Source organism: Coffea arabica, chromosome 5c (genome assembly GCF_036785885.1).
Source record: "Coffea arabica cultivar ET-39 chromosome 5c, Coffea Arabica ET-39 HiFi, whole genome shotgun sequence".
NCBI lineage: Eukaryota > Viridiplantae > Streptophyta > Magnoliopsida > Gentianales > Rubiaceae > Coffea > Coffea arabica.
Genome location: NC_092319.1, coordinates 119,466 through 139,947, shown reverse-complemented (window position 1 = coordinate 139,947; position 20,482 = coordinate 119,466). Strand labels below are relative to the sequence as shown.

The window sequence follows — 20,482 nt, the reverse complement described above, 5'->3', positions numbered from 1 at the left end:
TGGTGTGGCATTCTTGGTTTCTAGTCCCTGACTGACCAAGCTGCTAACGATACGCGGCCTCTTACCAATTGGCGACTGTCTGCATCTCTCTCCGATTTTTGCAGAAGCTAATTTACGTAGTGCTCTATTTCTTAATCGAATAGGCATTACCTTTTCAGACAATAATGTTGGACCAATCTCGAAACCCACGTTTATCTACAGTTGAAAAAAAAAAAAAAAGGACGGTTTCAACGTCTTGCTTAATTGCAGTACATCTCGAAAAATCAGAATAGAAATAAAGAAAATCTGATGATCCACCATATTTTGTCATGCTTCCAAACACCATAATCACTTTTCAAGACGCAGATCCCTTTCTAGTTTTATTGCAGCCCAATCCCAGATTTGAGATACCTATCTTCCTTTGTAGAAATTCTTTCGTACTAAAACCTTAAAAAAAAAAAAAAAAAACAGTTGGAGTACTTTCAGACGAAGCTCTTCTTTTCACATGATAATATTCGTACGTGCCTCGTATTGCCTGCCCACCATTTCCTTAGGCTTAAACCTCCCTCCTCAATCTCCATCTCCACTGACCCCCTGCCAACCCCTCATCGTCCATTGCTGCTAAAGCTTGCCATTCCGTTTCATAATTGTAACTTGTAAGTAATTAATTCATAATCCATCAATTCCGTTGATACCACTCTGGTGTTCCTTTTGTATTTTTACTGTACGCTTTCAACGCTCACAAGAATTCCTTCTATTTTTGCGCCATCCTTTTCTCACATCTGCTTTTGGTAGTCGATTATGTACTGCTAAAAAAGTTTCCCTTTTCCTGGGGAAAATTTTCCCCCTGCAGTCTAGTCTGGTACTAATGATGAAGTCTTTCTTTACTGTCTCTCCCATATCGCCCGGTTGATACTTGATCCTACTTTAGTAGTACCAGCAGTAGTAAGTAGTATTAATTGTGCCACTTTGCTCTAATCAGCAACTTTAAAGAGACGAGATCTTTTTTAATTATCCATCCATGTGATTGTTCTGTTGTTTTCAACCAACTTTGTCTCCATTGTAATGGGCTATTACTACTGCAGGTAGTCCACCCGTTCCCAAGATGAAGATAGTACTACTACCTTTTCGGTTGCAGTGTGTTTACGGTGAACTGTAGTAGTTGCGTAAGCTTTTACAGGCGTCATGCTTTCTTCTCCTTTAGAGCAAGCAAGCATGCTTCTTCCCTTTTGACCTTTTTTTTTTCCTCTCTGAACCCTCGTTCTGGCCATCCCCTGCTTCCTTGCTGTTTCTGTCTACTTTCCGAATTCTCCCAGTCGTAATATTTTCCTTTCCGTTTTCAAGATTATTTCTTCTATTCATAGACCTTTTGTATCTATTCTGTTGGTTAATTAATCATCGTTATCTCTTCGATGGGGAATCCCTGCATGTAAAAGAGTTACTTAGTTCCAAAAGGTTAATCTTTTTCTTTGAAGGATATTCCTTAGAGGATCAGGCCCGTCGGGGCTTTTGTAGTTGAAAGTAAGAGATCTTTTCTGATCGGTCCTTTTTTTTTTTTTTTTCTGGGTTTGGATTTCCCAAGTCTTGCTTGCGCTCTATTTTTGTTGGAAAATTGAAGTTTTGCGAGAGTATTTTTCTCTTATCATTCATAATGCCTCCAACTTACCTACCGCTCCGGTGGGAGAGCACGGGGGACCAATGGTGGTATGCTTCTCCAATTGATTGGGCAGCGGCCAATGGACATTATGACTTGGTCCGAGAGCTTCTTCGTCTTGATGGCAATCACCTTATCACCCTTACTTCCCTTAGAAGAATTCGCCGTCTTGAGACCGTGTGGGATGACGAAAAGCAGTTTGATGATGTTGCCAGGTGCCGCTCCCTGGTTGCAAAGAAGCTGCTTGTTGAGTGTGAGAGCAAGAAAGGTAAAAATTCCCTCGTCCGAGCTGGATATGGTGGATGGCTTCTCTACACTGCTTCCTCAGCTGGTGACTTGGGATTTGTCCGAGAGTTGCTTGACAGAGACCCCCTTTTAGTCTTTGGAGAAGGGGAATATGGTGTCACGGATATACTGTATGCTGCTGCCAGGAGCAAGAATTCCGATGTTTTCAGGGTTCTTTTTGACTTTGCTGTCTCCCCAAGGTTTCCTTCTAGTAATGGCAGAGAGTTGGAGGAACCAATTGCGGAGATCCCTGCTGCTTATAAGTTTGAGATGCTGAATAGAGCTATTCACGCTGCTGCTAGAGGAGGGAACTTGACTGTATTGAAGGAGCTTCTTGGTGATTGCTCAGATGTATTATCTTACAGAGATATTCAAGGTGCCACAATCCTGCACGCTGCTGCTGGTAGAGGACAGGTTGAGGTGGGTATTGCATTATCCTGTGCTCATATGAATTTCAGTCTTCTGACGCATTATCTGGGTGATTTCGTTTTCAGGATATGCCTTGAGCCTATTTGTTGGCAATTGCGTTTTTTTTGTAGCTCACAAACTTCTTGCTTCCGTTGGCAATTGATGGGACTATTTGTGTTTCTTTCAACTCAATCATTTCTTCAGGTCCTAAATTATCTTTCTTGCACCAGACACCTTATGCACTACGAGAGCTTCGCAGCCATTTTTAACTCCTCCGACTTTTAAATTCCTTTTATTTTCAGTCAAAGAACATTTTCAGTGACTGATATAGGTCTTCTGGTTTTTCAAAAGACTCTAGTATTTTCTTTACAAATATGTTATGCCTACTTTTGTGGCTTTATCTTATGCTATCAAATCTGAAAATAAGTGACATGAATTAGTTCGTAGGACCCCATGTGATGCAATAGAAAATCCTTTACTTATGATTCTACTTAGGCCACCTTTCTTGGCATTTGCACTACAAACTCAGGTGGAGATGAGGCGTATCTACGTCGATGAAATGCTGTTTCAGACTTTATAGCAGGCAATGAGTAATGTCTTACAAGTTTCCCCAGTTGAAGTTTTCCTTGTAGGAAAATCTGAGCAATTGATTTTGCAACTCTAGCCGCTGCATTCTGAACCCTATCATCTTATAAGTTGTCAATCTGTTAGCTAGGGTGATTATGAACTCGTTAGTCAGAAAGTGGAGACTTTCTTTGAGTCCTCATCCTAAGCATTGAGCTTTTGAATCCAAGGAATAGGATGTGTCTAATTGTTTTGAAGTTATTCATTTCTACCATGACCCTGATACCATGATTTGGTTTGCCAGGATTCACGCGGTGTTGATCGATTGATGAATCAGTCCACCCAGAACCTAGTTCTCCTACATAGTGTGCGGTTAAATTTGTTATATGTAAAAGACTTAAAGCATTATGTTCATTCCCTCTTTTAAGATTTCAGTGTCTGTGTGAGTGTGCTTTGTTGTGTGTTTTAAATTTATGCTAGTTCACCCATGTACATGTCGTCCCATAATTTGAAATATAAGAAAAATGAAATGTTTACCCCTATTACCAATTTGCTTCCTAATAGTTATTACATGGGCAAGAAGTCAAAGATCTTTCATTACTACGTGATAGAGTGGTACTTTCTAAGGTTGTAAATGAGCCACATCTGACTGGAAACAACTGGGCTCAAGGTAAATTGGTAACACTATAGAATTTTCTTCCACCCACCTTCAGCAGTAATCTTAATTGTTCAGTTCAATACTAATTTTTCAGTTGTATTTTGAACTTATGGTACTCTATGATTAGTAAGTGACTAAAGTTAATGTCTTTATGAATGCAGGTAGTCAAAGATCTTATTGCTTCCTTTGATGTAATCAATTCTGTGGACAATCAGGGGAACACAGCATTGCATGTGGCTGCTTCCAGGGGCCAACTTGCTGTTGTGGAATCTTTAATTCTTGCTACACCCTCCTCCATCTATTCCAAAAATAATGCTGGAGAAACTTTTCTGCATGTTGCTGTTACTGGTTTCCAAACTCCAGGTTTTCGCAGATTGGATCGGCAGATTGAGCTTATGAAGCAACTTGTATGTGGAAGGATATTTGACATTGAAGAGATCATCAATGCTAAAAATAATGATGGGAGAACTGCTCTTCATCTTGCTATCATTGGAAACATTCATTCTGATCTAGTGGAATTACTTATGACTGCTCGCTTTATCAATGTCAATATTCGTGATATGGAAGGAATGACCCCTCTTGATATTCTGAGGCAACGGCCACATTCTGTGTCTTCTGATATACTGGCCAAACAGTTGATATCAGCAGGTGGAATCTTCAGTTGTCAGGACTACTCAACAAGAAAAGCAATTGCATCCCATTTAAGAATGCGAAGTATTGGAGGTAGTCCTGGAACTTCCTTCAGGACCTCTGACATGGAAATATTCCTTTATACCGGCATTGAGAATATTTCAGATGCAGGTGGTAGTGTAGGCCTGAGCCCTTGTTCGACCGAGACAAACCACCATGACTCGAGTCTGGAGACCTCTAGCACAACAAAAAGAAAGAAACTACACACTGTAAGCTATGCAGCACGAAGGCTAAAACAGCTGCTTCACTGGCCTAAGATGAAAGACAAAAGGGCAGATCGATGCAAAAAATCAGTGGGTGAACATTCTATATGCCCCTCAGAAGGACCTCCAATTCCTCTGCGGCAGAGGTTCTCCAGGCCTTCATCACTTCCGAACAACAAGCGAACTCTTTCGGTAAGGAGTAACCTTCCAAGTCCATCAGCAAAGAAGAAACTCGCTTCTGGTCTAGTGCATGGTGTGATGCAGGGAATTCCCAGTGTCAATGTATCTCGTCGATCACGGTCAAGTTCATTTTCGAAATCGTCATTCTCCTCGCATAGCTCTTTGGATAAACAAAAAGGTATACAAATTGAGAATGATATAGCAGGAGCTTCTTGCTCCAGACAGATCGGTGATGGTGATGGATCACCAAGTGCAGTTCCCAAACTAGGGCCAATCAATAAGAAGTTGATGAACCAGTTGTTATGTTTTGGTGGCCCAGGACAATCTGCAAAAGCTCCTACTTCCAGTGGACTACAGCCATACGAGATTTATGAACGTGCTGTTCTGTAAATGACTTGTAGACAAAGAGGTTATTGAATCCTGGTGATTTTTGTAGAGAACGCAGGGGTGGCCTAAATGTTTTGGGCGGGCAATTCTCGTAACTGGAAATTGGCTCACCATGACATGTTTTGCTTTATATGTAGAAGAATTTGGTCGATGAAGAAGTAGTTTCTCGCTGGTTTTAGGCCCTGATCCAGGAAAAAAAATAGTGTACATTCTTCTGTGCCTTTAAATGTATTCTGTTTGTTTTAAGAAGGTAATGTAAACATGCTTTGCTTGATTTGCTGATTCTGTTCATATAAGAGGCTCTGCGTGAAATTTATATGAACTGATTGTGAACACTGTACTTGTATGAGCAATTTTCCATATTATACCAATGCATCATACACTCCAAAAGGATCACAAGAAAATACTACATATGCACACACACACACACACACACTAAAAAAAAAACCGCGGATGTATGTATTAACCAAACCAGCATGAATTTTTTTTTACTCAAAAGAGCACTTCAATACATCTTTATACTTGCTTCTAGTATGAATTCGGAATTCCTATTCCGCCATGACTAGTGATGAGCCCACCCACCCGTCGACTGCTTCCATGGCGAAGCTGACGCTCTTCTGAGTTCTGACTGCTTCCTTTTTACCTATATCACTACATCCTTCGCTGTAGGCAAGCTGCTCTGCCTCTACGAGTAGAATTTATAGGTCTTCGCTTCAAGTATGATCTGTCTTAGCCCTCCAATTGGCGCAATAACCATCAAGAGGACTCCCAGTATGATGCAAATCTGCCAAAACCAAGTTAGATCAGCTTCAAATTTCTATAATTAAAACCCTACGATTTCAAGAGTCCGAAGTTGCACGTACCCAGTTTGTAATCCAAGACAAGCTGTATCTCCTCGGTTTATAGACGGCAAGCCACATGATACAGGGGAGCTGCAGAAAAGATGGATTTAGCAGACCAGACCCATACAGCAGGAAGATGAAAAGAGAAAAAGGGCCCATACTGAGAGGGTACTCACGAAGTATGTAGTTGGGGCGAAAGCAAAGCCTCCAAAGAATCCAAGAAGTCCGCCGAAGAATGGGAATGTGAGACCAACAAACATTGTGAAAGCTGCAGTCAAGACATCCCTATCAAACTTCAATGCAACTTTCAATCCAAGGAGAAGGTCTAAAACAATCAAATGCCATCACTTACCCACGTAAATGTTCCTCGAAACAAAGCGCAACGTCCAACTGGGCTTGAATCTTAATTTCTTGACGAGCACAGTTTCAATCATGTCGAAAACCGGCATCGCATAAATCTGCAATCAAAACAGTCCACAGATATCACGGTTGTGCTGTCCTAGCCAAACAACCTCGTGAAAAATGAGCTGCTCAAAACTACATCAACAGAGAGGAGAGCCTCCTTACCTGATAGCTTCCGATTACGTGAACCACGACAAACATGTTAGCCATCGCAATTAGCCAGGTTGGTTTATTCAATGAGAGGAGAACGTTATCCTCGACACTGTTTCCGAACATCCAGTACCCTATAAAAGCAACCGGGAAATAGCACAATGCCACAACTATGTAGGCAACAACCACTCCTCTCCACATGGGCACCTTGGAAGGCTTCCCAGGTTTAGAAGGGATGGTGGCTTGAATCTCTAAAACAACATTGTGACCGGCGTAAGCAAAAGCTACATCTCCCAGGGCACCGAAGAAGTTGAAAAGTGTTCCTGCTGTAGTCGTAGCTTTGTAGCCATATTCCACATCTGGTTGGACACCCTTTTTCACGGAGGCACCCCAAGCAATGGTGGAGTAACTACATATTAACACAGTCACGTCAGCATTGCAACCGCTTAAGAATCAAAATAAAAACAGTAAAAACCAGAGATGACGCTGGGGGAATACCTCAATGACATGACGGCTGCGGCCAAAGACACACCGGAGATGGAATTGAAGTTTGGAAGATGGGAGAGCACAAAATGAACAGAGGCGAAGATCATAATGAAGTAGGTAGTCTTGATATCTTTGCAAGGCTTTGAGCAGACCAAGTCATGGAACTTCTTCAATGACTTCCCTCCAGTAACCATGTAAACAATGTCCACGCCCACTTCAACCACTAGCTGTTGGGGTACTACAATCCAGAGACCAAGTTTCTCACCAAAAGCATGCTGGCCTAGCTCGTGATATCTGTCGAAACGTTTCCCCGGAACCATTTCGTGCATTTCAACCATTTGCCATAAGGTGTACAGAGTGATAATCCAAGATAAGACCATTACAGTCACTCCAGGCCCCCTAAAAATTTTTTGATGATCGTACATAAAGCTTGTCAGTCCACCAGCAAGATTAGGATCAAGATTTCTACTAGTACGACTATTCTACATCCTAAGTAACAGGAGTTATATAAGATGAACACTACCCAAAAGTCCAGATTAAATACTCAGAAGAAAAGGAACCCTACCATCCAAGCTTGGACATGGCATAAGGCAAGCTCAACACTCCAGCTCCCACCATGGCAGTGACATTGTGAAAGGCCGAGTACCACCATTTTGCATTCCTTGAGGACGTAATAGGAAGCCATTCATCAATTGCCTTCTCTTCAGCCGTTCGATTGTCCACCTGTAGTTTTCCGCATAATTTTTCGTTCATAAATTTCAAATTGAATTTCATTCAGAATTGTCAAACAAAAAGGAAAAAGAAGAAAATTTGAGGAAAATGTGGGGAAAAAGACACCTGAAAAAAAAATCATGTTTTTTTCAAATCATATTGCAGCATTGTTTCAAAATAAGCGTGGAGCCATGTTACAGTAGATCATTTTTAACTAAAAAAAATTCTGGCTTCAGTGCAATCCAATAGAAACAAAGCCTATCCATAAATTTGATGGGCAAATTTAGCCATAAGTAGAATGTCTCTCTAATTCCATATTTACTAGCGCAGTTTTTTTTTTTTTTTGGAGGGGTGGGGTTGGTGTGGGCTGGTAACCGGAGGCCAAAAAGTGTCGCAACTTAACAATCGACGGTAGAACTTAATAGATGTGTAATTACCAAAAGAAGAACTAGACTGATATACACCTTTTGACGGTGACGTCAAAACAGAACCATAGTTAGGTTGACACGAAACAAAACAAAACACCACAGTTCGGTGGACAGAGACAAGAGGACGATGCATTGTGGGCTGGACGACAATAATGATTATAGTATCCACCACTCCCACTTTTACAAAAAAGTTTCCAAGACTCTTGGAAGTTTTACGCTTTGAGCCAGCCACACATGATTCCAAAAAAGTGAATGAATGCCAAGCACGCAACGACGAAGGCCTAAAGCCCACAACCGCAACCTTCCCAATCATCCCGACGTCCTGCTCAGTTACTACTTACTACGACGGGAACGGAACCGCATACCGTTGTTCCCAGTAAGGCTTCGACGGAGCTGAAAGCAACTCTTATTCATGAATTTGTTTAAACTACGCAAGACACTTGTTAACTGGGACTGATACATTATTTAATGTACTCCCTCTCCTCCTCCTCCGTCCGTTCCACTTTGATCAATTTGATTTTTTTTTCACATAATTTAAAGAAATTAGTTAATTTTATTAAAAAAATAAATTTAGTTCAATACTTTCATAAGATATCCTTCTGTTAAATAGACTGTGACTAGTTAGAAAAAGTGCATTTTTAAAAAAATTATAAATTAACTATATTTTTTATTGAAAAATAAATTATAATTTAAAATAGATGAAAAAGAAAAATAAACCTATCGAAAGTATACGCGTACACACCGCTAGTTAATTATGGAAAGTGAGGACTAGTTGTAAAGGGGAAATAAACGTAGAAATTCATGTGTATTACTTTATGAATTATGAATGCTGCGGTCCACTGTCATTGGTAGGAGTATCACGAAAATCCAAGGAAGAAAGTTACCGACATGGGAAGTTGGACCTTAGAAGCAATGAAATCCTTGGAAGAAGGGCATTGCTTAGGCCTTGTTTGGTCTTTGAAAAATTACTACGTTTTCGTAAATACATTTTTCAATCAACTTTTTATTCCATGTATGTCAAATCACAACAATGTTTTTTTTTATAAAAAGTTTTAAAAAAATGCAATCCAAACAATACCGCTAGCACCAGCATGTTGAAAATATATATAAATAAATAAAAGAAGAAGTAGATTCATAGAAACAACCATGGGTGCCGCCAATTGTGGAGATATTGACTTTCATCATTTTTTCAAGTATCAAAATATCGTGTAACCGAGACATGAAGAACCCGAAGCTGAAATATGAAAAAGGGTTGGGGTTTTGGTTTCAACTTTCAACTTTCATAGTTTAAAAGAGCTACGTAATCCTACTCTGAAAAGTCAAACACACCACACCAGCAATGGGTCCAAGTTCCGCACTTGACTTGTAGCCAACCAAACGCCTATGCCATGTGGTGAGATCCTAAACTCTAAACTCACCCAGTCAACGACCGTAATTGTTATCGTCATTGTCACGAGAACCCCACTGTCCAGCGGCCAGTTTGGCACGCCACATTTTCTTATCCTTCTCCTTCTTCTTCTTCAATACATACATATATATATATATATATGGGGGTAATTACTAATTACAGTTGCTTTGGATATTATTACTGGACGCCAGCTGGTTAAATTTCACTACGATCATTCAAAATGGAGACCCTTCCTTACTATTCAATCATATGAATGCATGATGTAATTAAAGCTTGTCTTGCGATAGAATGAAGTCTTGAAGGAACTACATCGATCCATTTTTCAAAATATTTCTTTCACGCAGGTGCACTCCAAACTAATTAATGACCACGTAGATGAGATTATTACTGGCGGTACCTAACTTCTTCTAAGCTTAACAGTAATAATAATATCAAGAATCAATTTTCTCCAGGTCCCTTGATTACCTCCTCATCTTTACTTCGCCATAGGCGTCTGTCCGGGGACCATTTTTGCTGCTACTTGAGTTAATCATGCATGACGAGAACAAAAAAAGCTTTTAAAATTCTTACAGGGGTGTTACCATGCATCACTAATAACAGTAGTAGTAGTACTAGTATTTTCCATCAACCAAAAAAAGGTTCGAGGAAATAAAAAGAATACCTACTTTTTTTAACGTACGTCAGGGACGGTCAAATCCCAAATATGCACGGGGGGATTTGGGGAGTTCCTGTGCGCGTTTGACAGAGAGAAAGAGAGGGAGAGGGCGTGACTTACTGTTTTGGAGTCGTCGTAGTGGAGATGATCAGTTGGAGCTTGAGTTCCCATGATGATGCGGAGGAATTAGAAAGCTTGGAGATGAGATGAGCAACCGACGAAGAACAGCCGGACACAATACGAAACTCCTCGCTTGTCTTTTAACCCCCCAAAAAAAGAAGAAATGATTACACCTGTGTTACAAAGGAGGAGGAGTCCAGAGAGGCAGCAGTCTGAGGTTCGGAAGGACAAAACGGCAGTAGATACGAACGAGGAAATCTATGGAAACCTCCGGCGTATATATTTATATATGAACAAAAAGTGGATGGATGTAGATATATACAATGAATATCCAGAGTGTCCTCCCTCCTCTACGGCACCTACCTACTGAGTATATCTTCTACGTAAACTGTGGAGAGGGAGAGAGTGAAGACGACGTTTTTGTTTGACTTTCCCAGGTCTTCATTGAAGGCAAGTGATTGTTTTTTGAGCTGTATAATACTATATACTAGTAGTAAGTATGTGTAGTTTCTTAAGAAAATTCCTGGAACCATACATACTCACAATTGGCCGGCAGCTCACGTTGCCGTCCCACGTTTTTTTGGGTAATTAGCGTGTGTTATCTACCTGTAAACCATAATTAACAAGCTTGGATCTTTTTATAGTACTGTGTTAATTGGAGATCCCTATCCTGCTGGCCAAATTTTGCAGTTTTACTAATTTTTTGAATCAATATCAATTTTAGCACAATGATAGTGAACAATATTTCGCCAGTTCATGAATCAAACACGCATTTAGTTGGTGGTATACTTACTAGTTTTAGAATCATTTGGAGCAAAGTTGCAACACATCATCTTGGATACGATATCTACCATATACACAAAATTGTAGTGTTACAGTGAAAGAAAACGATGGATCAACATCCATTTATTATATACTATAATTAGTTTTATAAAAAGGGGGAAAAAAGACCCGGTAAAAAAGTGACCCGGTAAATTGTGAGGAACATTTTAATTATTTATTTCATCCTGAGCCCAATAACTTATGTAAATATTCCTTCCATCCCACTTTGATAGTCTTGATTTTTTTTTCCCACGCTGTTTAAGAAAATTTAGTTAATTTTATTGGAAGAGTAAATCTAGCATACTATTTTTCTGAAATACTCTTACATTAATATTAGTAATATAACTAATCATTATATCTTTACACTAATAACAACAACAAAATTGATGGAAATTAAGTTGCACTATTCAAGGTAATGAATCAAAGCAATTAATGAATAAGGTAGGTTATATAACTGATAACAACTTACATTAAATAAGGGTATTTTATATAAGTTAAAATTTAACAATATTGTTCAATTGGTAAGTGGATTATATTTGGGAAGAATAAAAAATAAAAATAAAAATATCAAAGTGAAACGGAGGAAGCATATTTTTTTTTAATTCTTTTGATTTGCCTATGTTTATGCCTGAGTATAATAAAATACGTAAAAATGACAATTTTTAGGTTTAAAGGAAAATTAACATCAAAGCAATCCAATCATTATATTTAACCTATGGAAAAATTAAATATCTACCGAAAATTTATCCGGTACTCGTGGAAAATCAAACATCCACCGAAAATTTAGACCTTCGGGTCTAATGTGTGTCTATCAGTGGAAGCCATGAATGGACGCCCTTTACTGGTGGGAGACAATGAAGGGGGGGAAATGAATTGAGAAAATCTTTTTTAATCGTGTAATTATAGTGAAAGATATATTTATTTGGATTGCACATTATTTACACCTTATTTACAAATATTGACCTGTTTGCATCATCAACATATTTTTTTAATTACCTGTTTATTTCACATACATTATATATAAAAAAAAGTATTACAGTATTTCTTAAAAGATTATCCCAAATAATCTCCTAGTCAAACACACCGACTTCAACGTATTTTGTTGCAAATTATAGGAAAAATGCATTTGAGGCGATGAATGAGTAACTTCCTGGGAGATTATCTGCAAATTAACTAACAAGTACTGACTTATGCACGTCATAAACTAATTAAAGCACGAAAAAAAACAGTTGTAGCTAGGCGATTCAACAAAATTTAATGGTTCTTGTTATTGGCCTAAGTGTTCCAGTTATGATTTACAGTCCCTCTTACATTGGTACAAAAGATTGAGGTGCTATCCTCAACGTTCGCAGAATCTTGATTTGGGTGAAAAATGTGTGTATAGATTGAAATGAAAAAAGAACAGCCTAATCTGGATCTCTTTGGTTTTGTGTGTAGGTAGTTTGTATATGAGATTAGAATCACCTTTTTCATTTGTATTATGTTCCATTATTTCCATAGAATGGGTGAACAAATAAGGATTAATTATTAATGGGAGATATTAAAATATTTGAGTCGATCCGAACTACATTATAAAAAATTTAACAAAAATCCAACGCCATACTATGTAATTATATATTTAACAACCAATCTATTTTCTTTGAATCTCAGTTTTGGGTATTTCATGTTGGGTTCTAATGAAAATTTGCAGATCTATGTAACACAGTGAGAGGGTGGTGCTTTATAATTCTTTTATTTTTTTAATTGATTTTCTATTTCTAGTAAGATAACAATATTATTTAAAAAATGAATTAATCTTCCATACACTAACAGTATGTACATTTTCACCATTGAATGCATGATATATAATTCGAATTTGAATATGAAACTCAAATTTTGTATATGTATCATGCATCTAATCGTGATAGTATATATAATATCAGTGCATATAATATTTACTCTAAAAATATATATATATATATATATATATAATGAGGAAAAGTTTATCGAACATGTTTTTGTTGTTCTATTTCACGAATAAAAGTCTTTCGATTTTTGTGTGAAAAACATTTGTGAATACGAAAATTACAATAAAGAGAGAAAATGTTTGTGAAAACATATATATATATATATATGTATGTATACGGACACACGCATATATATATAGAGAGAGAGAGAGAGCAACTAGACGTCACTGGATGTTATCTTGCTACCTAGTCAATTATGTGACATCCAAATTAAATATTTTAAATTTGGATGAAATCGATATGCTTGATCACATAAGCGTCATTATTTCCCTTGACAAAGTCGCCAAGCATTCGTAATTACTCCAAAAAAAAAAAAAAAAAAAAACTGTGAGTGGTTTAAGCACAAAGTTTGTTACGACAGGCACACCATGCCTTTCTCCGTAATTGGGGCAGCGCACACTGTACTGTACAAAGGGGGGGGGGGGTGCGGATCTTTTGCTTGATTGAGAATTCATTGAGACCTTTTGGTTTTGTAGATGAAAACTAAAGACGCATGTGTATAATTCTGAGGTCGGCAGGAAACGGAAGGAATACTACTACTACTGGCACATTTCTATTGCTTATTTATTCTGGTTCGATAAGCGAAGAGAATTATTTTTCCCTTTCCTCAATACACTACTGACTTTTGAATTTGTGGCCGATTTTGAAAAGGCCGACTTGAAAAACTCGTTGTATAGTTAATTGAGGCACGTCGGGATTGCATTTTCTGTTGAGATAATTATAAAATACCAATCTCTCTCAAATGTGTCTGTGCTTGTTATTGCAAAGTGAAGTGGGGACATGGATCAAGTTGGTTGGCGGCATTTGAATTTGATTGGACGAATATTTTAACTTTTTGAAACATCAAATTACTAATTTCAGACAGTGCCGCCACTAGCTCCCGCGTGAATGGTCCAGCGGCAGCGTCTCTCACCAGTGAATCTTGAGATCACAAGTTTGAGTCTCCGCTCCGCTGGATTCCTCCGCGCACTTAACGTGTTCGGGCCGGGTTGAGGCGTCGGGCCCGAGTAGCAAGGAGATTAGTGGGGTCCCGTAAGAATTGATCTGGACACCCCTGTGTCGACAAAAAAAAAAAAAAAAAAAAAGACAGTGCCGCCACTAAGCATCCTCCTAGCCCGCCGCCCGGGGCCGAATTTGTGGATCCATCTTGGACATGTGGAACTTGAAAGATTGATTTCTCATTTCTGCCTTTGAAATTATGTGTATCATAAGCGAAGGAAAGGTCAACTTTATATAGGAAAGGTCAACTTTCACGGATAAAAAATAACTTTGCTGGTCACTAGTTACATTTTATAATTAATGTATCTAAAATAAAAAAAAAATATATATATATTAATGATATGAACAGATAAATTTACTTAAATAGCTCGCTATCCCTAGCGGTCCAGCAGTCATTGGCAGCCTGTCGCTTCCCCAGAACTGCAGAAAGCCAAAAGTCCAAAGTTGTCGATGCGTCATGGACCATGACGCATTGACAACAAAAAATGCGGTGATCCGTATCCATGAATTGATCATCAACCGCGGCTCTATTTAGCATTTTCGCGTTGGAGACTGACCCAGCGCCCCCTATTGCACATGAAAGCCATGTTACTCTTGGCCCCCCGCCCCAACCCAAGGTTTACATAGAATCAACGTATTCACTCGCTCGCTCGCAGTGAAATGAAATAGGTTCCTACTGCCCCAAACTCCCTGGCTTAGCCTCTACGAGGTTTGTCATTTTCAAAAGTTACAAAGTAGTTAACATCATAACAAAATGAAAAATCTGAAAAAAAAATGGTGATTTGGGGGAAAATAATTCTAAATGGGTTAATTGGATTTGATGGGTTACCCAATAATACCCATTTAATAAATGGATATTATTGGGTAACCCATTTATACCCATATATAAAAATTTAAGATATTCATACCCATTTATTCATGAATGAATATGAATAAATTTAATTAAATGGATTGATTTGCCACCTATAGTCATGGTGGGTGGCTTGCTTGCAAGTGTAGTTTCAGCAGAGCAAGTGGGCTGTGGGCTGTGGGGGAATTGAAATATTGAATGGGCATTCCCCCGCCTGGAGAGGAGAGCGGAGACGGAATCCAAACCCAAAAAATTGTGCGGAAGATTCAGAATAAATTAAAGTACACCAGCGACGACTTTGACCAACGAAGAGGTCCTCTCAGTCAACGCCCACACTTTCACACTACAACGCCATTCTCCTTAGTTGTAGCAGTAGTACTACTGCCATATGGGCCCACTGGATGTGCATTTCTTCGTCGTCTTCTGCATCCTTTTTCCTTTTCTTTTTTTTTTTTTTTGATAATAGCATTTTCCTTTTCTTGAATGACGGAAGGAAATTATTTGGTGGACCATCCTAATTAATTACATTTGGTAACTGAAATTCGCCGAAACTGACTAGCATAAATGAGGTTTCAGCGCTTGGTGTAGCTGCTGATTGCTGACTGCTCCTTTAGATGAGGGAGGGACATCCTGTAATGTAACTATTAATCTGGTGCTCGTGTGGTTATAGTAATAAAAAAGTAGTACTACTACTTCAGATTTTACTGCAAGAAAAGTTTAATTTAATTTTTTTTTTTCTTATCCATAACAAGCATGAATTTAAGGTGAAAGCATGTAAAAGTTTACCCTACAGTTGTCATCAACAAAACGTACCTCATGTTCTGCAACGTTTGTGCCCCCTCTGGGCAGCTCGGGCGGACTTCACGACCTTAGTTAAGGCGTCGGTCCTGGTTTCGATTCCGAGCTTGGGCTGCCTGGGGTATTTTCCTGAGGATCGGTGGGGCCCGCTCTCCTCGGGGTTGGTGGGATTAGTCGGGTGGTCCCGGATACCCCCCAACTGAAAAAAAAAAAAAAAAAAAAAATGTTCTGCAACGTTTGCACTGCAGCAGCAGCCATACCTAATGGTTCAAAGTTTCTTGTGGAAACAGGACCTTCCATCTCCATCAGGAAGTTTGCAGTTGCCGGGGAAATTCTTGGCTGTGAATCGAAACCATTCATTGACTTTATCCTATCTAAATCATTTTCAATGAGCACATAAAGTTCCCGTTCGTAGAAATTTGATACTCCATCTTCTTTTCCGTCTCAACAAATTATTTTTTTCCATAAGGGATCGTTATGTCTTTCTACGGAATCGCGGGTCTCTTTATTAGTTCCTATTGGTGCTACACAATTTCTTGGAATGTAGGCAGTGATCATGATCGATTTGATAGAAAGGAAGTCATAGTGTGTATTTGTCGTTGGGAATTTCCTGGAAAAAATCGTCGCATATTCCTCTGATTCCTTATAAAAGATATTCAGTTCATTCGAATAGAAGATTGCTATTTTTTAGAGTTTGTATGGAAAACATCCTACAGCGATTTGATGTAAATAGAAAAATATACTACAATGATTTGATACATATAAAATAAAAAGATGAATGAGAAATGTGTTCACAGAAAACATGTAAGAATTATATATATATATATATAACTGCAATACAAACACCACCAATTTTCCAACCCAAAGGAAGGAAAAAAAATAAAAATAAAAAACTGGTTGTAGCATTTTTCTTTTTTAGTCTAATTTGTTGTTTTCCTCGTTGATTTGATCATCTAATTTGTATGTGCTTTTGAATTGGTCAAAGTACGTAACCTGATGTTTATTTATGTATTATTATTTTGTAAGCAAACCTGATGTTTATTAGGTAGTACTATGAGCGGTTTACAATATATGCACTCAATGACTGAGAGTCAAAGTGGCAAGCAATGACATTGAGGAGCAAGGACTGATGGGTCTCCTCTCTCCTCATGCTGCTGATTTAATATATTTCATGGATACCGGACCGGACCGGACCGCAGCTTGGTATGCAAACTGCGGAATCGAAACCGCTTGCAGCATTTGATGGGGATTCCCACGTGTTGAATGAACCCAAAGTGTCAAATCTTGATTTTTATCGGGTACTTTTTATCTGCCTGCCGTTGGAGGCACAATAATATTTTTCAAATGTCACCTGGTGACTGGGTACCTTGTGGGGTTGCCATCCCACATCAATTTTTTGGGGGTTTGGGGTTGGGTTTATAAGTCCTTTGTGGGGTTGCCAGCCCACATCGATTTTTGGGGGGTTTGGGGTTGGGTTTATAAGTCTCTGGGAGGATCTCAAAAGTTGCCGGCTTTTGAGGTTTCTTCTGGGATTAGATTTGTTAATCTAACTTTCGTCAAAAAAAAAAAAAAAAAACCTGGTGACAGGGCTTCTGCTGGATCCCATTCGGAGTAACCTTGACAATCAAATTTCAAGGAATTGTCTTTTACTTGTACGTCGTCAAAATTCAAGCCTCGGGTCGGTTCGCCCCCCCTAAAATTGATACGAATTTAACGGTACAAAATACTTTTGAAATGAGCGATCACATGATGGGCTTAAATCCCATTGGGTCAGAGACCAGCGCCACTACCTGCACGCTCACACATTCACAGCCCATTTATGTTATTTTTAAAAAAAGCAATATTTTATTTTGTCCCCTATCCATGAACAAGAACAAGAATCCGTTTCTTCTGTTCCTCCAATCTGATGCACCAAAAATAATAGTAAGGGTAAATCACTTTCTTTCTTTTTGTCTGGAGAGGCATTTCGGAATCACCCCAAACTAATCCCCAGATTGGACATAATTTCGCCCCAAAGATACCCAGCAACGTTAGCACATGAGATCGAACCTGAGACCTTATTGTAACTATAGACGTCCAGTCCCAGCCGAGCTACCACGGGGAGCCAAGGGTAAATCACACCAAAAAATGATGGTATTCTGGCTCCTCCTTGTACTAGGTCTAGGAGCCATGTTCCGTACTGGGTGAAATAATCAGCTGCTTCTGCGGATTCTAGCCGTCACGGACCTGGGGATATTTATGGCTTCAACCGCTGAGGAGGCCAAGGGACCAAAAGAAATCACATTCACTTATTAATTCCCCCCAAGGCCCCAACCCACAAGCAGAGGGCCATACAGTTTTAACGCGTCAGATATCCTTCCATCTCCTCACCTGCCGCCTGCCTTCTCCTGATTTTTTTTTTTTCCCAAGATATTTCTTTAACTGGGCAAAGATCAAAGTCCATTCATTTATCTCAAGGAGCTCGTCTGACCTGACGTTTGCGTCAGGGCTTTCAGTCGTCCACGATATCGCAAAGCAAGGCTACGAATAAACTTGACTTCCGATCAGTTGAAAAGCAGCTACCCACCTTACTTACACAGCAAAACACCAACAACAATCACTGTTGAATACTTGAGTGAGTCACAGTACTACAACTTTTTTAAAACAAAACCTGCATTAAGATAAATACACACATCTCGTGTAATGCAAGACCAAGAAAGCACTACCAGCACAAAATTTGAGGACGCTGTCCTCCACCCAGCTGCTGAAAAGACTAAAAACCCAGTTCATCCCGTTGCACCAAATTACTACACTTGGGCGTATTGTCTGTTAGGGGTATATAATATATATTATATACCCCAGTTCAAATCAGCATATTCCTACAAGGCAAAATAACTTTTTTTTTTTAAGTTAATGTTAATACTAACATAATTTAACAAGGAAGGAAATTATTTCTATTAAGCGGGGCGGGCCCAACTGCAGATTCAATAATTTGATAACCGCAGAAATGTAAATCTGAGTCCAACTGCTACCAATAACTTAAATGCAAAACTCATTTTCATCTTGCAGCAAACAGTTATGAAGAAGCTAATATACTGCAGTGCAGAGTTTTCAGTAGAGCAGCTGAATTTTCCATAATTAGGGGAGGGGGTGGGGAAAAAATTAAAAAAAGCTGCAGGCTTTATCTAATTTTCTCGGCATGCCTTGCAGTTATTTCTTTGTACAACTGAAGCCAAAGATTCGAAATCCACAATATACTGACAGAAATTGCCGTAACAACAACAAATATCCAGGAAACCCAGAGCCATCTGGGAATCACATTATCCGCCATCCCACCCAAATAAAAAGCAAGCATTTGGTATACAAAAACCGGCCCCGCAAAAGCCCTAGCTGCGGTGTACAAAGCATAAAAAGGAGGCGACAGAGAGTCGTACAGTCTGGCGGCAAATTCCGAGTCCGATCTGCGGGCACCGGCCAGCGTCCAAGCATTCTGGCAGAAGCTGGTAATTTCTGCCAGAATCAACAGCACCAGTATCGCATATGCCCCGTGGTACACGCAGTACCGACACGTGACGAAAACGAATAAAGTGGCCAGATGGTGGCCGATGAAAAGCACATCTCTTGGGTAGAAAATCAAGTAATGGCACAGGTCCATCAAGAAATAGGCAATGCTGTAATCGAGCACTAGATTCTGGAAAGGGGTATTCTGGGAATGGAAATTGCGGTTCGGATCGATCAGGATGGCGCGACTGGCTAAAAACACGGCGGGAGTGCCGTGGGCCAGTGAAATTACGCAGCTCGACGCTTCCGGCCGGAGATTCCTGGACCAGTTGCGGAAGATGACGAAGTAAGCAATCAAGTAAAGCAGCAGATACACGGCGAAGAACACAGGAAGATTTGGCATCGGCAGCGCACTAGTAGAGAGGGTTTCCATACGATCGAAACCTGATCCAATCTAATTAATCAACGAAAATTTTAAAAAATAAATAAAAGAAAAGGCTATAAACAAATCCTATGTAGTACTTACTATTTCTGCGATTCAACCTACGAGTAAGATTGGCGGAGATTGCCAGAAAGGTTTAGTACTAGCAGGAACGGTAAGAAGAAATGCTACATTTATATATAATTAATGCAAGCCCATATATATATGGTTCCGGGGGAAGAGGCTGGAAATGTTTGGTATAGGTTGGTTTGATGTTGATGCTAAAAAGTAAAAGGTGGTTGCCTCTCCAAACTTAAATAGATTGCACTTTTCGAGAATCTTGAGACTTTCAAGAATCTTTTTTTTTCTTTTTTCTGTTTGGGTGAGCTTTTTATTGGAAGTAAAAGAAAGAAAAGAAGAACAGTGTAGAAATCGGAGATGGAAAATTTTTTTCTCTAAACGTGGAAAGAAAAGGAAGAAAAGAACCAATCTTCGATAAAAAAAACTTGTTTGGATCGCTATTTTTTGAAATTTTTGTGAGAAAAAATACATTATAATAAATTTAATGTATGTGAGCTAGAAACGTGATTAGAAAATGAACTCTCGGAAAATATAAAAATTTTTTGGAGAATAATGACAGTCCAAACAAGCAATTTGAGAAAGAATGTCTACATATGAGTACTTAGATTTCTTCCTTTCATTTCCACTTTTGCCTAAACAGCCTAGTTCCTCTCCTGTCGTTGATTTTTCCATTAAACAACCACTATAACCTAATATTAGGACGTAATAAAGGCGTTAAGTTAGCCAAGCACAAAAGAATGTGTGGAAAGAAGTCGCCGGTCACTTATTAATAAACCATCTAAGTATTCATTTCTTCAAAAAGTGCTTGAAAATGT

General features: G+C 39.1%; 3 protein-coding genes across 4 annotated transcripts; 1 reads left to right on the top strand and 2 right to left on the bottom strand.

Moving 5' to 3' along the window:
* Positions 1 to 271: 271 nt before the first annotated feature.
* Positions 272 to 5,282, top strand: LOC113722927 (uncharacterized). 2 transcript variants are annotated; one of them, XM_027246161.2, is made up of 3 exons: positions 272 to 635; positions 1,065 to 2,338; positions 3,710 to 5,282. In XM_027246161.2, exons 2-3 carry the CDS (start codon positions 1,631 to 1,633, stop codon positions 5,009 to 5,011), a joined length of 2,010 nt encoding a protein of 669 aa, XP_027101962.1. In that variant the 5' UTR covers positions 272 to 635; positions 1,065 to 1,630; the 3' UTR covers positions 5,012 to 5,282. The 2 variants fall into 2 exon arrangements, with proteins under 2 accessions (XP_027101962.1, XP_071906355.1); XM_072050254.1 differs by lacking the exon at positions 272 to 635 and adding an exon at positions 676 to 924.
* Positions 5,283 to 5,444: 162 nt separating this feature from the next.
* Positions 5,445 to 10,668, bottom strand: LOC140007563 (lysine histidine transporter 1-like). The gene is made up of 8 exons (XM_072050255.1): positions 10,211 to 10,668; positions 7,454 to 7,611; positions 6,901 to 7,287; positions 6,418 to 6,811; positions 6,203 to 6,308; positions 6,027 to 6,118; positions 5,872 to 5,940; positions 5,445 to 5,792 (listed from the first exon to the last, which is right to left on the bottom strand). The coding sequence occupies exons 1-8, from the start codon at positions 10,259 to 10,261 to the stop codon at positions 5,694 to 5,696; spliced, it is 1,356 nt and encodes a 451-aa protein (XP_071906356.1). The 5' UTR covers positions 10,262 to 10,668; the 3' UTR covers positions 5,445 to 5,693.
* Positions 10,669 to 18,792: 8,124 nt separating this feature from the next.
* Positions 18,793 to 19,966, bottom strand: LOC140007562 (TLC domain-containing protein At5g14285-like). The gene is made up of 2 exons (XM_072050253.1): positions 19,692 to 19,966; positions 18,793 to 19,609 (listed from the first exon to the last, which is right to left on the bottom strand). The coding sequence occupies exon 2, from the start codon at positions 19,596 to 19,598 to the stop codon at positions 18,846 to 18,848; it is 753 nt and encodes a 250-aa protein (XP_071906354.1). The 5' UTR covers positions 19,599 to 19,609; positions 19,692 to 19,966; the 3' UTR covers positions 18,793 to 18,845.
* Positions 19,967 to 20,482: the final 516 nt, after the last annotated feature.